We start from the raw sequence: 17,714 nt of genomic DNA on the forward strand, positions 1-17,714 counted from the left end.
TAAGAGTAAAAAAGTGCTCAAGTACTGAGTAACTGTTGAGTAACGTCCGATTAATTTTTTAACACAAGCATTCAATCAGACAGACAAAAATACAAAATAATCATCTTTAGGCAAATTATAGTTCATCCAATCAATACAAAAAATTGAAATTAATTTATTACAAAGTATCTTAAATTAAAATAATCCAGGTAAATTCAGGTACTTAAAAAATAAAATCAATAAAATAATAAAAAATAAATAAGCACAAGTAACACAAATTTCCATACCTTTATACTTTTTTTACCAGACTCTGCAGGCAGAACTAGAACAAGGTATTGTAGCTGCTGTTTGGCACTTTTACAAAAGTAACCATGCTTTCAGTATGAGGCCAGGGCTGTTCCTCCTTGTCTGTGTCTGCATTGCCGACAGTTGATTCTGACATTTTTGTTTTGCTACGACTGTAAAGCTAACCCGTCCCGCCGCTGAGATTGAGTATCGTCACGTGACGAGACTGCACAACTACGTTTGATTGGTGAAACACAGTCACGTGGTAGAGCCTTTAGCGGAAGTCTCTCTCTCCCTATCAAAATAAAACATTAAAATCTAAAATGAGGCGTACGCGGGGGCGATAAAAACAGTGACGCATAAAATACCAAAGAGGTAAAAAGAAAAGTAACGACCTCATTGTAGCCTAATGTAGTGGAGTAAAGGTGTGGACACATTAAGCCGATGGCCGACCGTTGACAGAAAAGCCAGTCGAGATGATCAGTCGAGATGATCAGTCGAGATGATCAGTCGGGTCCCCCGAGGTCCAAAAAAACTGCCCCGGGACACCCTGAGGAGACACCGACTTGAGAAACTTAATACGTCTCCATAGCAGCAGGCGGCGCTACTCTGTGTTGTTGCCCAAGAAATGAAAACCGGCAGCTGATTGGACGAACGCATCACGTGGGTTTGTTTTCTCCGGAAATTCAAAGCCAGACTGTCGTGGCGGCTCGTTCAGAATACAATCTCATATCGGACTAAAATAGTTCACCGCAAAAAAGTGTTTCTGAAAACATTTGAAGAGAGAAATAGGCTGTGATGCAGTTGCTGAATCTGTCTTCATTTTAGATCAACAAAAAATAAATAAATCAGATTTTAAGAGACTCTAGTCACGCTCATCCCGCTCGTCATTCCCGGGTGAGTCCTGACTGCCCCCCCCCCTCCGACTGAACATGTCAGGTCGGCCAAAATGAACGCCGACAGACCCCCCAGACTGACGACGGCACGGGACACACCGAACAGATTTGAGTCACTGACCTCCCCAGAAGTATAATTTTTTCAAAAACTTACTCAAGTAAATGTAACTCATTACTACCCACCTCTGGCGGTCAGACGGTGCGACTTTCTGCTGCATAGTAGATAAATCACCGTATAGTACAGGAGAAGCTCGCAGGCAGTTTTGACTCACGGTAGCTGTTTAGGTTTAATTACTAATGTTAACTAGCATGTTAGTGATCAGTAATTAGCCTGTGTCTATGTTATCTCCTTACATATACCTACGCTCTCCGTCTCTGTAAGATTGGGAATGATTGAGATTTCTCTCGGCACAGCTACCAGAAGACTTCACACTTTCAGACAGGTTGCTCACGTCACATCTACGTTGTCTCTCTCCAACCTCAGTTGCACGCTCAGCCATCACTGGAAAAGTGCTTCTAATAGACTTCACTGGTCTCTGTAGACCGGTGTGGCAGTTCGCTGAGGCGTCGCGTCGCTCGCTGTGGCCGAGCAAACCCCTTTTTATTGCCTTCCCCTCAGCAAACCCCCGGGTCCTACTAGTGCCCTCTTTTGCCGTACGGACGAACGCCAGTTGCCCGTCAGCGGGGCGCGGATGTTTTGACCTATACTAAAAGGAGTTGCTTTTGACGCTTCCCTGATTAATTTAGTTTATAGAGACACACACGCCCTCCGTCTAAGGAGAGGCCCTCGCCCGGATCAGGGAACCCGAGGGCGGAGACAAGAGATTAGATACACACTACACCAGACGTCCCCAAAAACACGGGCTCTTATCCCCTGTATATGACAAGCACTGCCCGAGGGGATCTTTAAAACCAATGATTTTTCTTTAGTACTTACGGTCTGTTAGCCGTCCTCCCAGGGTCACCGGAGGTCCCTTCCGGACGCGGCCTTGCCCTTCTTGGTCGCGACTGAGAGAAGGGGATGCTCAGAGGCTCTGACCAGGCGCGGGATAGGGAAATGCACTCCCACTAGGAGATAACAGGAGGTCTGCGTGCGTCCAAGTCGACCGGGAGGCAACTCTCCACGGGGCGGTTAAAGAGCACGCTAACCCCCAGAAACCCCACCCGCTTGAGACGCGGGTACGATCCCAGAGAAAAAAAAAAGAACTGGCAAAGATTGGCTCCCCTAGTCTAAAATCAGACTCAGGTGATTTTTATTATTTTGTGACAAAAGCAGAAATTAAAAGCAAGTGGTCCTCTACAAAATAAAGCTAAAAATACAAATAAAGATAAGGCCTCCGCTCTAACAGCGGTAGTTAAAGCCGCTTCTCTTTTCCTCCTGGCCCTGTCTCTTCCACACTCATAAAAGAGCAGGTAATCTCCTTCTTCGATGTCGAAGAGGTTAAATAAATCTTCCCCACAACGCAGAGAGCGTCTGGTAAAACTAAGAGAGAAGGGCACTTTTTGGCAAAAACACTCATATTTATACACAGAAAACAGTTATCAAACGGGACGTACTATATGTGCTTGCCTATCCTTGTAAGGTAATGTAGGAAACACTTCACAAATAACATTACAATAATGAACTTAATGAACTCTACAGCTCGTGTGCTGTGTATGGCCACACGATACCTTCAGGACGCACACACACACACACACACACACACACACACACACACACACACACACACACACACACACACACACACACACACACACAGCTGCATGCACCCATCAAGGCCGCAGCTCCTGCCTGTGCTCTTCTTATCTGTCTAGGTACTTTCCTACACCTTACAGTTTCTTAAAGAAAGCTCTTTCTGTCCTAAAATGCAAAAACAGATCAGTATGTAAGCAAAAGACAGATTAATATATAAGCAAGATATATGTTATTTTTTGGGGGTTTTCAACACACACACTCTAAGCAATGATATAGTTTGCTTTTCAAAACACATCTATCTAAGTGATTATATGGTTATCTTGTTAATACTGACAACGCTATATATGTTGTAAAGCAAGAAATGACATGGATTCTGATATTTCTTCGTTTTTTAGTTTTCATCTGGCCTTGCGGACAACATCTCTGAAGAAAACAACGGCGTCACATTGTTTATCCTTTTACTGTCTACTGTATGCTTCTTATTAGTACCTGTCGCCTAAGAGGACAAATACAAGCTTTTAGGTAGTAGGTAGTTTTTCTACTTAGAGCTTCCTAAATGACTTTAAAGAAGAAGAATGTATCAAAAATGTAAGTGTAATGAGTAAAAACATATTGGTGTTTGTTTGCAGAGTTCAGTACAACAGACAAAGAGCAGAGTCTCTTGCATCTATCTCTGTATCTATCTCTTGTGTCTGTCTATGAAGAGTGACTAGTCCAAAGGTATCTCTCCCCTCTTCAGTAATGAACCTGGACCCTCAGACACAAAGTAAGAGACTATTTTTACTCTAAGCAGGTCTGATGAGGATGAAGACAAAATAAAAGTAAGATTAAATATTTTTGATGCAGAACTAGAAGTGCAGATGTTTCTAGGGCTGCACGATCTAATCTTATTGCAATTGCTATTGCAATTAAGTAAACAAAAAGGTTGTAAAAGCAGCTACTTTCTTCTGTTCCTCTGCCTTCTGCATTCCGGAGCTTCTTTGGGGCGGGCCGACACACACTCCATAACAGCAGCCACCAAGTCTCTTCTGTTATCTGATGGCTAGCGTTTACTTCAGGCTAAATAATTAGCTAGTATGTGGCAATTTTTGGCAGGAGTAAACCATGCTTCCCAAAAAAAAGCACAATTAAAATGGATGATTAACCAGCAGGACCTGCAACCCCAACCAGAAAGTTTTGTGATATATGTTACAAAAAAAATGCAATTTCATATTTTGGCCTGTAAAAAACACCCTTGGCTGGTGGATTTTTTTTCATCTACCTGCCAACTTGACCAGTGAGTCAAAAAGTTATTTTTGGACACTGCTATCAGTAATGTTATTTAAAAACAATACAAATACAAATATGCCCTCCTTGCTGTCACTGAGTAGCTTCACATCGCTACAACGACTTCTCTCTCTGGACCTCTGGACCTTTCTGCTGCCTGTGACACAGTGAACCACCAGACCCTCATTTCGGCACTCCAGAATCTGGGTGTCTCAGGCTCTGCGCTCTCATTGCTCACATCTTACCTGGCAGACCGAACCTACCGGGTAACTTGGAGAGGATCTAGCTCAGAACCTTGCCCACTCAAAACTGGGGTTCCTCAGGGATCAGTCCTGGGTCCCCTCCTCTTTTCTCTGTACACCAACTCTCTCGGGTCTGTCATTCAGTCGCACGACTTTTCTTATCACAGATGACACCCAATTAATTCTCTCCTTTCCTGAGCCTGAAACTCAAGGCGCAGCACATATCTTGGCCTGTCTGACTGACATCTCTTCTTGGATGTCCACACACCATCTGAAACTAAACCTTGACAAGACTGAGCTCCTTTTCCTTCCAGGGATGGGCTCTCCTACCCAAGACCTGACTATAACAATAGACAACTCTGTGGTAGTCCCCACCCAGACTGCTAGAAACCTGGGTGTGACACTTGACGACCAACTCTCCTTCACTGCCAACATTGCTGCAACCACCCGATCATATACATACATGCTGCATAACATCAGAAGGATACGTCCCCTTCTAACGCAGAAAGCGGCTCAGGTTCTGGTTCAGGCTCTAGTCATCTCACGTCTAGACTACTGCAACTCCTTCCTGATTGGCCTGCCTGCATGTGCTGTCCAACCCCTGCAGCTCATTCAGAACGCAGCAGCTTGACTTGTCTTCAACCTCCCCAAGTTACACCGCTCCTCCGCTCCCTTCACTGGTTACCAGTTGCTGGCCGCATCCGCTTCAAGACACTAGTACTTACATACAGTATCCTAGTACTTACATACAGTACACTAGTACTCTCATACAGTACACTAGTACTTACATACAGGGCCACGAACAGATCAGCCCCAGCCTACATCCAGGACACGGTCAAACCCTATACCCCAACCCGTCCCACTTCGCTCTGCATTAGCCAACCTGCTTGCTGCCTCCTCAACGTGAGGGAGATCTAATCACTCAACGAAATCCCAAATGTTCGCTGTCCTGGCTCCCAAATGGTGGAACGAGCTCCCTATCGACATCAGGATGCCAAAAGCCTACACATCTTCCGCTGTAGGCTAAAAACACATCTCTTCCGACTACTACTTCGGATAAAATAAAATAAATAAATATATATATATTCTTGAACCTGCACTTTCATATGTCTCTTTGTAGCTTTGCTTATCTAAAGCTAATGTACTTGCAATTATTACATGTTGTCTGGAGTTTTAACCTTCACAGTTGAAAGCACTTAATTGTAAGTCGCTTTGGATAAAAGCGTCAGCTAAATGACATGTAATGTAATATAATGTAATATTGTAGCATGGAAGCTTGGTGGAATTAGTAAGCTAGCGTTAGCTAACCTGCCAAAGTGACTTTGAAACAGTAAAGGACATAATCAGCTCTCTTTAATGGAGGACTTTTATCAGAATCAGAATTAGAATCAGCTTTATTGGCCAGGTTTGCGAAGACAAACAAGGAATTTGACTCTGGTAATCTTTGCTCTCAAAGTACAACACTTAACATATTAAGAATAAGAACAGAGATGACGTTAAGAATATAAAAAATAAATCAACAAACTACAGGCAGATCACTAAATGTCTAAAAAGACAGATAGGAAAAGCAGGAGAGGTTAATAAAAGGAACTTTTCATTACAGACTTAATTCAAACAAACAGAACAGTAATGACACTTTTGCTGTTCTCTGTGAACATCTGAGCTTTGAGACAGTTTTGTTTAAATCTTGATATTTTTTGGCAAAAATCTACAATCATTTGAGTGATAAAGAAATGTCTTCACAGAGAGAGGAAGAGGAGTGAAGTCTCTGAGGACATGCATCTGTCCAAATCCAGAACCAGAGTTGGGCTGCAGACAGCCGGTCAGAGCAGCACTGTACAAAGTAAGTCTTTACATCTGTGTGATCATGTCTTCATGTTTCAAAACAATTTGTTGTAAAACAGTGACATTTTTGTTACATTACGACTTACAATTAAAGGTGCACTATGAGTTCCTGCATGGTCACTTCTGTTGACGTTCCAAGTAAATACCAAACAAAACAGAGCAAGCTCGCCCCTCCCCCCATGTTTCCGTAACTGTCATGACTAACTAATTAACTGTTAATGCTAATTAACCATGCAGGAACTCATAGTGCACCTTTAAGATAATTATACATATCATTACATTATATTGTTTTTTTCCGTCTTCTCCATTTTTTTTTCTGTGCTGCGTTGTGCTAAGCCATGAATACATACATTTCTACTTCAGCCTCACAGCAGGAAAAACTGTGCTGAGCTGTTGTAGCTCTAGTTTGTAGCATGATCAACAGGGACCAACCTGAGATGGTCATCTCCCTCAAAATAAAGTCATGGCTGTAGCTTAACAGTTTTCAGCCACAGTGAGCTGTTTAGATGAAGAGCTGCAGACGAGCTGCTGAGGCTCCGCCTCTTCTGCTGTCAATCAAACCTCTAAACCAAGACACAGTCAGAGGCTAAGATACAAAGGAGCATTTCTGAGGTTTCTCTTTAAATATAAAAACATTATTAACAATCAGAAGAAGAAAAAAAAAACAAGTTTACCTTATTTTTTCCTTGAAGAAGGGATGCATACTTTATAACCTTTACTCCTTTATATCTTCTGATATTGATCGTTTTCATATTGATAATAAAAATAATCACCAGATTCTAAACCTTTTCTTGTTTTGTCTCTCACCTTTGTCTCTTTTCTAGTGAATGGTAGTCAGCATAGACATAAGATCAGTGTGAAGAGGGCATATGAATGTGTGACTGAAGGAATTGATGAAACAGGAAGTGGAACATCCCTCAACAGGATCTACAGTGAGCTCTACATCACAGATGGATGGAGTGAAGAGGTTAATACCCAACATGAGGTATGGCAGCTCGAGACAGCTTCCAAGATAGAGACCTTCCATAAAACTCCCATCAAGTGCAGCGACATCTTTGAAGCCTTACATGACAAACAGAAACGCATCAGAGTCGTCCTGACGATCGGTGTCGCTGGCGTTGGAAAAACTTTCTCAGTGCAGAAGTTCTCTCTGGACTGGGCCGAGGGTTTGGAAAACCAAGATATCAGTCTGGTGATCCCTATTTCATTCAGGGAGCTGAACTTGATCAAAGATGAGCAGTACAGTCTTCTCGAGCTGCTCCGAGTTTTCCATCCAACGTTGCAGAAGGTCACAGCGGAGCAGCTCGCTGACTCTAAAGTTCTCTTCATCTTTGACGGCCTGGATGAAAGCAGACTTTCACTGGATTTCAACAACAGGAAGGTTGTTTCTGATGTCACACAGAAGTCATCGGTCAACGTGCTGTTGACAAACCTCATCAAGGGGAAACTGCTTCCCTCGGCTCTCGTCTGGATAACTTCCCGACCTGCAGCAGCCAATCAGATCCCTCCTGCGTGTGTTGACAGGGTAACAGAAGTACGAGGCTTCACTGACGCCCAGAAGGAGGAGTTCTTCAGGAAGAGAGTCAGTGATGAAGAGCTGTCCAGCAGAATCATCTCCCACATCAAGACATCCAGGAGCATCCACATCATGTGTCTGATCCCAGTCTTCTGCTGGATCACTGCTACAGTTCTGGTCCACATGTTGACTACAGACCAGAGAGGAGAGCTGCCCAAGACCCTGACTGACATGTACTCACACTTCCTGCTGGTTCAGACAAAGAGGAAGAAACAGAAGTATTATGAGGGACATAAGATGAGTCGACAGGAGTTGACAGAGGCTGACAGGGAAGTTCTTCTGAAGCTGGGGAGGCTGGCGTTTGAACAGCTGCAGAAAGGAAACATCATGTTCTACCAAGAAGACCTGGAGCGCTGTGGTCTGGATGTCACAGAGGCCTCGCTGTATTCAGGAGTTTGTACAGAGATTTTCAAAAGAGAGAGTGTGATCTTCCAGAAAACAGTCTACTGCTTCGTTCATCTGAGCATTCAGGAGTTTCTGGCTGCAGTCTATTTCTACCACTGTTACACCAACAGCAACACAGAGGTACTGGATGACTTCCTGGGAGAAGACTGTATATCCAAGAACAGTTATTCATTCATGATTAAGGATGATGATGCTGGTGATAGTGACACATCTCTGGATGTCTTCCTGAAGAGAGCCATGGAGAAATCCCTTGAAAGTAAGAATGGCCACCTGGACCTGTTTGTCCGTTTCCTTCATGGCCTCTCTCTGGAGTCCAACCAGAGAATCTTAGGAGGCCTGCTGGGTCAGACAGACAACAGTCCAGAAATCATCCAGAGAGTAATCAACAACCTGAAGAAGATGAACATTGATGAGATTTCTCCTGACAGAAGCATCAACATCTTCCACTGTCTGACAGAGATAAACGACCACTCAGTCCATCAGGAGATCCAAGAGTTCCTGAAGTCAGAGAAGAGATCAGAGAAGAAACTCTCTGATATCCACTGCTCAGCTCTGGCCTACATGCTGCAGATGTCAGAGGAGGTTATGGATGAGCTGAACCTGTGGAAGTACAAAACATCACATGAGGGCAGACTGAGGCTGATTCCAGCTGTGAGGAACTGCAGAAAGGCTCTGTAAGTCCAGCTGTGGTTAACATTATAAATCCATGTAGATAAGTAATTTAGTTCCTCAAATACACACTATAATATTCCTATTATTGTTAAAATAATGTTCCACTTGTATATCATTACAAACATTATATGTTAGTTGTATGTTGTCACACATGCTTTCGTTGTTTCAAATACTGTGAGAGCAAAACATGTTGACTTGTTCAGTTAGTTGTGTTTAAAGCTGTCAAGTTAATGAACATAGTTGTATTTATTTCTAATATTCGTTGGTTTGACTGTTTTTTTTCTTCTATTTATCTTTTGTGTGATGGAGGCAAAGTGCAAACCTGGTAAAAATTAATAAAATAAAGGACTTTAGAGGTTGTGCTAGGGAATTTATCACAACATATTGCAGTATTTTACAGTTATCAGTGAATAAATTAAAGTTCTTATTACATGAACTGATTCAGTAATGCAACATTAGCCACCATAAACTACAAGTCATTTTAGAGAGAGACTTTCTCATGGTAACTTTCTGAAGACAGACATGGAATCAGATACCACTGACAGACATTACGGATATACAGTACAGGCCAAAAGTTTGGACACACCTTCTCATTCAAATGTGTTTCCTTTTTATTTTCATGACTATTTACATTGTAGATTCTCACTGAAGGCATCAAAACTATGAATGAACACATATGGAATTATGTACTTAACAAAAAAGTGTGAAATAACTGAAAACATGTCTTATATTTTAGATTCTTCAAAGTAGCCACCCTTTGCTTTTTTATTAATAAGGGAAAAAATTCCACTAATTAACCCTGACAAGGCACACCTGTGAAGTGAAAACCATTTCAGGTGACTACCTCATGAAGCTCATTGAGAGAACACCAAGGGTTTGCAGAGTTATCAAAAAAAGCAAAGGGTGGCTACTTTGAAGAATCTAAAATATAAGACATGTTTTCAGTTATTTCAAACTTTTTTAAGTACATAATTCCATATGTGTTCATTCATAGTTTTGATGCCTTCAGTGAGAATCTACAATGTAAATAGTCATAAAAATAAAGAAACACATTGAATGAGAAGGTATGTCCAAACCTTTGGCCTGTACTGTAACTACATTTTCTCTCCTTTTATCTGCAAAATAAAAAAGATTAAAGCAAAACAAAGAATAAAGTCTGCAAGTATGAGAGAGTTTTATGTCAAACACAGTGAGAAAAGTTTAACTGAAACCGATGTGAAGAGCAAATGTTCATCAAAACAGGATTTGTCAAACTGTTTTATCATCAAATTAAGTAAATATAAAGTTTACTCTTTCATAGTTACATATTTTATAATAAATGTGTCATGACAGACTTTCTGACTCTGGACTCTCAGCGGCTCACTGTGAAGTTGTGGCCTCAGCTCTGAAGTCCAACCCCTCCCATCTGAGGGAGCTGGTGCTGAATAAGAACAACCTGCAGGATTTGGGAGTGAAGCTTCTGTCTGATGGACTGAAGAGTCCAAACTGTCCATTGGAGACTCTGAGGTCAGTTCACTGACTGTAGCATATGTAGTTTTATATAAATATTCAATTAAAATATTTGACTGATGTTTTGAATGTTTGATTAATCACATTTGGGGATTTACCTGAACACAAATGTCTTGTCTTTCCAAATGGCTGAACAGTTGGTAGAGTAACTAAAATCAGAGGAATTAAATGTGAGAGGGGATAGTTTTTCAGCTTCTACAGAGACAACCCTCACAACTGCTGTGGTTGTGAGGTTCTGTTTGAAAGGAAAGAAGAAAAACATTCTGTTGTATATAATACAAAAAAAGATGAATAGGCAACACAACAAGAACAGATTGTATATAGTTTTTAAAAGTTTCTGTTCCCTAACAAATCACACTGTATTTAATAGGGATGCACCGAACCCAGATTTTTGGGGTTCTGCCGAATACCGAACCTACTGGTTAAGATTCTGCCGAACCCCGAACCGAACCAAACCGAACCCTACTCCCATTCTTAACACAGTAAACACATTAATGAAGTAAACAATGTCCACAGCAGTGCATTTTTCTTTGTATTTTAAGTGTAAAAAATAAAAAAGAATAGGCAACATTATGCCTGGCACACAAGTGGGAAAAACTATTTTTGACAAGGCCTATGTTTACCCTATCTCAAGATCCAACCAATATCCAAAATATTAGCCTTTTAGATTTATAATCCCATAAAGTAGGCTGCCCCCACGCTCTATTCACATCGTATGAAAGTGCATCGCTATCGCCAGATGAGTGACAATTTTGTTTTGCAAACTTTCGCTTACCAGTGTATGATGAAGACATGTTGGGGGGGTGGAATTAGAGAGCTACCGTTAACTAACGAGCAGCAGCCGGCCGTTCGGTCACTCCGCTCCCGCTGTAGGAAGACTCATTTACCGAGAAAACAGCTGACAGCCTGGGAGAGGCTCGGTCTGGTTAACACCAGTTTTTAGCTGGGACTGTCCTTCCTTTGCCGTACCTGAAGTTGCTGCATTCTGGCTGCTGTCTGGAGATTCCTTCATGCACAACTCGTATTCTTTCGGATGTTTTATACGCAAATGTCTTAACAGCGGCGATGTTGTGTATAGTTTAGCATCCTCACCACCACGAGACAAATCGGCATTGCAAATTGAACATGTAGCGTGACTTGAATCGCCTTCTTTTGACTGAAAGTACTGCCAAACAACAACTTTTTCTTCTAAGTTCCATTTTCACTTTCTCACAGCTTACTGCCGTTGCTAGGTTGCTACTGCGTTCCGTCTAGCTACGTCATTACGTCGACCAACTAACTCTACAAAGAGTAGTGAAGTAACAAGATAGTTCTGTCCAAGATAGCGGAGCTGCAGCTCTGTCATGGGTGCGTGTCAGTTTTGTTTGCAATGGAACGTTCTATTGAGTTTCGCCTCGTTACTTCTATACTCTTTGACAAGAGCAGAAACTCAACACAACGTTCGTCTCTTTTTCTCAAGTTTTGCCTCTCGGTACTTCTCTTTGGTACCGTTCGGTTCGGTCGAAAAAAATTCTGACGTTCGGCAGTACCCGAACTCCGTCAAAAAGCCTAAAGTTCGGCCGAATTCCGAACCGAACGCTGGGTTTGGTGCATCCCTAGTATTTAAGCATACTCTTACTTAAGTTTATCTTTCAGAAAGGAAACATGGATTTCTTTATTATAATCATGTGCGCAACAATTACAGTTAAGAAGTCATTATATATAATAACTCTATTAATGTACATATGTATGTGGATGTTGTTTTACGACAGACACAAATGTAGACCTCCTCCCCTTTTAAAACCTACTAAGTTACCAGATACAGTAAGAAGAAGGTGATAAATGAAACAATTAACACATTTTATGTCCAACATGTCTGATTTGATATTGATTAGGGCTGCAGCTATCGATTCTTTTTGTAATCGATTAATCTAGCACTTTATCGATCGATTAATCGATTAAGCAGATAATTTTTTTTGCATTTTTAAACCACTCAAACTAGGGAAAAAAGCAACACTTTCGGAAAAAAAGCAACATTTGTATTGCCTACATTGCTTACAATATCATCTCTCAAAAAACTAAACAGTAAGTGCATTTAAGTGCCATATTACATTGTTTTTAAAGAATGCTTTTTTTCAAATTATATCAACCTCAAACTAAGGCATACATTAAACATACACAAACATTAGGCTACATTAAGTTGTGCAACTTAAGTTTCAGAACTACAAGTTTCAACCTGACTGATCTGTATATACAGTAGGCCTATATGTAAATATTAGTTATACTCAACCTATTTTCATTTATATATTTGATTATAATGTCACACAGCTCTGTTACACTTATGCTATTAGGTCGTTGATCAGCTGTTTCTCCCTAGAGAGAGAGAGAGAGAGAGAGAGAGATGCGCAACAATCAGCTGTTTTTCCGAAGGGATAGTCAACGCGTCAGCTCTTTAGATCAGATCATGGTCACCACTACGTATTTTCTTGTCTTTGATTTTGGTAGTTGTTGTGTTTGGTGTAGTTTCATCGTCCATACGACTCTGTGAGGTACTTTAGTCGGTCCTCTTCGTGGAATGGATGATTAAGTTAGACTCCATGTTTTCTGTTGAGATGCTAAAGCACTGACGTCATGCTATTATTGTGGTAAGCTAGTTTGATTTTGCAGTAGACACACTGTACATAGTTTTTGTTTTAATTACGTTTGAACTGATTCCAAACTTTGGACACTTTCTGTCGTTTTCTCCAGCCTGTCTCTTCTCTTAGCCCCTCGCTATTTACGCTCTGGCATGTGTCGCCAGCAGCAGACTGAGCAGCGTCTGTGCGACAGTAATAATGCTCCGTGCGGAAACAATACAACGTTGGTAACATTGATTTAACGAAGCTTCGGGGCAAGTCATTTTGCATCGAGGATTTTATGTAATCGAATTATTCGAGTTATTCAAGGAATCGTTTCAGCCCTAATATTGATCCTGTCAGCAGCATGTTATGTTATCTGTGATGACATGAATAGGTGTATGAAAGCTGTGGTCAATTGGTTAATGTCTGTAGAAGGCTGACAGATATATAAGAATAACACAATGACAAAGTCACTCTACTCATTTTAGGGAAAAACTTTAGGGGAATAGTCATATTAAGCTACACATTTAAAACCTTAATCCATCTGATTGGATTATAAATTGATTTTTATCTACATTTATTCTTTATTCAGATTGAAGAAATGCAGTTTGTCAGACACCAGCTGTGCTTCTCTGGTCTCAGCTCTGAAGTCCAACCCATCCCATCTGAGACACCTGGAGCTGAGTAACAACAAGATGCAAGATTCGGTAGTGAAGCAGCTGGGTGATTTTCTGGAGAGTCCACACTGTAGACTAGAAGCTCTAAGGTCAGACAAAATTTTTTACTTCTGTGCTGAGATTTATATGATTTATATGTGAATTTTGTGGTGACACTAAAATGCAGAAGGAAGTCTAATATTATACTGATCCACACTGAGAATCTTAATGCTAATATACGACATACACGTCTGTTTTTGGCGGCAATGGCGTCAGTGATCCTCAGCAGTTTAATTTCAGACCGTAGAAGAAAGCTCTGCAGTGCTTGAGCTTCAGAATGCTCTGGGAAATGTAGCTTGTGTGGAGCTGCTGCACTACTTGTTCAATAAAAAAGCTAAGCCACTGAAAAGCTACTTGATTCAGAAAATGACACTAGAAATAGTTTATCTAGTAACGCTAGTGCCTAACACTGCTTGCAATACAAGTTGGATTTACTGCCCTGATGCCGTCGGCACAGGTTGCTCATGTCAGCTTCCTTTCTATTTGCTAGAAGGTCTCCAATGACAAATGCTGTTTTTCCTGACTAAATGACCTTTTCTTTAAATTCCTTCCAAAACACCACAAAAATGATGAAAACAACAACAAAACAGGGCGAAAACAATACTTTTGGATTTGTCCAAAGCACCCACTACAGTGTTAGAGAGCAATATAAACTGAATCCCACGCAGATGACAGTGCAACTCTTGCGACTATGTAACATACATTTTTGCGACAACAAGTACATAGGGGAGATGGTGCATGGGTTCTGCTGTTTTTCACAATTTTTATTTACAGATTTTAACTTAGATCCTGTTGGGTTCAGGTGTTTGGAGGTGTTTAAATTTTTTTAAACTCAAGGACTTCTATGGATTCACTGTCTTCTAAAGTCATGATTTTTTTTCTTTTTCAGATTGAGTGACTGCAGTTTGTCAGAGATCAGCTGTGCTTCTCTGATCTCAGCTCTCAAGTCCAACCCCTCCCATCTGAGGGAGCTGCAGCTGGGTAACAACGAGCTGCATGATTCAGCAGTGGAGCTGCTGTGTGATCTTGTGGAGAGTCCAAAATGTAGACTAAAGACTCTGAGGTTAGTAGAGGGTTGAAGTCAGTATTGAATCAAACAGCGTTAGTATCAAAGCAAAAATCCAGTATTTCCTGTAAACATTCAACCTTCTCAGTGCAGCTGTGATAGAAAATTGTGAGAGGATTCAGGATTGGACAGAAAAAGAGAGAGAAAAGTCAACCAATCAGAGCTCGTTTTGATCATGTGTTTGAGTTGATGTGAAGACGTTTTTTCATGTCTACAGGAAATAAAGCTGGATACAGCTGACAGCATTATAACATTTACAGAGACATCAAACTGTCCAACCATTAAATCTGTTCTCAGTGTTTCTTCCCTCATTTCACCAGTAAACAAATAATCAGTCTACAGTGTGTGTGTTCATGGTGGTGAAGGAACTGAACAGATTTTTAAACATGAAATGGTTTCAAGCAGAAAAGACTGTCTTCTAAAGTTCCATCATTTATTCTTTATTCAGATTGAGTTCCTGTAGTTTGTCAGAGTTCAGCTGTGCTTCTCTGGCGACAGCTTTGAAGTCCAACCCCTCCCATATGAGAAAGCTGTACCTGAGTCACAACAAGCTGAAGGATTCAGGAATGAAGCGGTTTTGTGGTTTTCTGGAAAGTCCGTCCTGTAGACTGGAGACTCTGGAGTAAGTTCACTGACTCTACTGTTACTATTATAGATCTTATATGTTTAATTTAATTAACATTTGAACCTAATTAATGTGCAAACATAACATACATCTATAAAGTTGTAAATGTTCTTTTGATATCTTCATGGTTTTTGTACTTAATTTAGTCTGCAGTCACAAAAGACTGTCCTCTGTTAGTTGTTAAAGAAAATGAATGTTTATAATTGTTGATAAATGGTCACATCTGTATACAGAAGATCCTCTGAACTAATATGAATGAATGAATGAATGAATGAATGAAAGTTTATTCGGTTACAGAACATAGAACATAATATATGTACAGCAAATTCATTAGAAACAAGGGTGGTAACCGAAAAGGTATAGGCTGAAGCCATGGCTTGTTACGCCTACCCTGTTTTACAAAACAACATCTACCCATCAAAATTTAAACATAAACAATATACATGCGTAAACGTGTATTTATACACACATACATGTATACATACTATATACATATATATATATATATACACTCATACACGCACACATATACATACATACATAACTGCAGACATATGCACTTAATCACAAACAGTTTGTCTTAGCCCACCATATATTTAACAAAAATTGATGATTTAAACTGTTTTTTGAAATAATGAATGGAATTGCTCCTCTTAAGATCATCAGTGAGACCATTCCACAAGTCGACCCCTTTTACCGAAATCGTATTCATTTTAAAATTTGTTCTAACCAATTGTTTTTTAAACATATTCTCTCCTCTTAGGTTATATGTTTGTTCCCGTTTTTCAAACAAACATAATATGTTTTCAGGCAAAATTTTCATATAGACTTTAAACATAAAGACCGCAGTATTCAGACTGACAAGATCTGAAAATTTTATTGCTTTGAATTTACAAAATATTAAGTTTGTCGGTTCATTATACGGTGAATGATTGGCTATCCTTATGGCTTTTTTTGTAAAATAAAAATAGGTTTTGTATTTGTGGTGTAGGCGTGCCCCCATATTTCAAACACAATAAGCAAAGTATGGAACAATAAGAGAACAATACAGAATATACAGAGATGGCTTGTTTAAAAAGTACTTGGTTTTATGTAATATAGCTATTGTTTTGGACATTTTTGATTGAACATGAGCGATGTGGGGTTTCCAGGATAATTTATGGTCTAATATTATTCCAAGAAATTTATTTTCATTCACCCTTTCTAGTTCCACCTCATCAATCTTTAAGCTCATGGTAGTTTTAATTTGTTGATTACTAAATATAATATATTTGGTTTTACTTAGATTAAAGGATAGTTTATTTTGATCAAACCATCGCTTGATTCTGGATAGTTCTCTGGTCACATCGGCAATTAGTTGATGAAGATTTTCCCCAGATACATACAATGTAGTGTCATCTGCAAATAAAACACATTTTAACAAATCTGATACCTTACAGATATCGTTAATATATAAAATGAACAACTTTGGACCAATCAAGGACCCCTGGGGCACCCCACAAGTTACTTTACACATTTCTGAATGCTGATCTTTAAAATGTACATACTGGTATCTATTATCAAGATAACTTTCTAACCATGAGTAAGCACGGCCTCTAAAACCATACTGCTCTAGTTTGTTCATTAACAACTTATGATCTATGGTATCGAAGGCTTTTTTTAGATCAACAAAAACACCCAAAGTAAAATACTTTTTATCTAATGCGGATGCTATATAATCAACTAATTTGATAACTGCCATGGAAGTCGATCGGCCGCTCCTAAATCCATATTGATCGTCACTTAATATCTTGAATTTTTCTATGAAGCTATCAAGCCTCTTCAGAAAAAGTTTTTCCAGTATTTTAGAAAATTGGGATAATAATGAAATTGGTCTATAAGACTCTTGTTTGTTATTTGTTTTTTTAATAATTTTGTTTAGTACTTTTCAGGTTCCTTGCATATTTTGCTTTTGTTGTTCTAGGAGGGTATGAAAATATTGCTTTTTACTATTTCGGATAATGCTTACCAATTTGTTTTTATATTTTTTGTATTTTTCTTCAGACTCAATGGTTCTTTTTTTAACAAATTTCGCATATAATGTATTCTTCTTTTTGCATGCATTTTTAATGCCTTTGGTTATCCACGGCTTTATATAATATTGGTTTTAAAAAGTAGAATTTTTCACAAACAATGTCTTATAATTGATACTGATCCTTCAGAACACACACAGCTATTTAAAGGATAAATAGTATTGATCCTCTAATCACAGACCTGACTGAGATCAGCAGCATGTTATAAATCTGTGTTGGATGATGTTTGTAGAAGACTGGCCGGATGATGAGCCACAATAAAACAAT

General features: G+C 39.8%; 2 protein-coding genes across 5 annotated transcripts in view; both read left to right on the forward strand.

Annotated features, from left to right (window-relative positions):
* Window positions 1–17,714, forward strand: part of LOC120552556 (NACHT, LRR and PYD domains-containing protein 12-like) — a 50,263-nt gene that overhangs the window by 31,159 nt on the left and 1,390 nt on the right. For 2 of the 4 annotated variants that reach the window (XM_039790708.1, XM_039790709.1), the window contains 6 exons: window positions 6,110–6,207; window positions 7,034–8,864; window positions 10,195–10,368; window positions 13,561–13,734; window positions 14,574–14,747; window positions 15,199–15,372. In XM_039790708.1, the coding sequence (XP_039646642.1) occupies window positions 6,110–6,207; window positions 7,034–8,864; window positions 10,195–10,368; window positions 13,561–13,734; window positions 14,574–14,747; window positions 15,199–15,372 (2,625 nt within the window). Of the gene's footprint in view, window positions 1–3,545; window positions 3,623–6,109; window positions 6,208–7,033; window positions 8,869–10,194; window positions 10,369–13,560; window positions 13,735–14,573; window positions 14,748–15,198; window positions 15,373–17,714 lie in introns of those variants that run through there. The other 2 variants (XM_039790712.1, XM_039790713.1) reach the window with 2 other exon arrangements.
* The window catches only part of LOC120552555 (protein NLRC3-like), a 41,463-nt gene continuing 27,334 nt past the window's right edge, over window positions 3,586–17,714 (forward strand). Inside the window, exon 1 of the mRNA XM_039790706.1 lies at window positions 3,586–3,622. The gene's annotated coding sequence lies outside the window, so the exon portion shown is untranslated. The remainder of the gene's footprint in view (window positions 3,623–17,714) is intronic.

This window comes from Perca fluviatilis, chromosome 22 (genome assembly GCF_010015445.1).
Source record: "Perca fluviatilis chromosome 22, GENO_Pfluv_1.0, whole genome shotgun sequence".
NCBI classification, from domain to species: domain Eukaryota; kingdom Metazoa; phylum Chordata; class Actinopteri; order Perciformes; family Percidae; genus Perca; species Perca fluviatilis.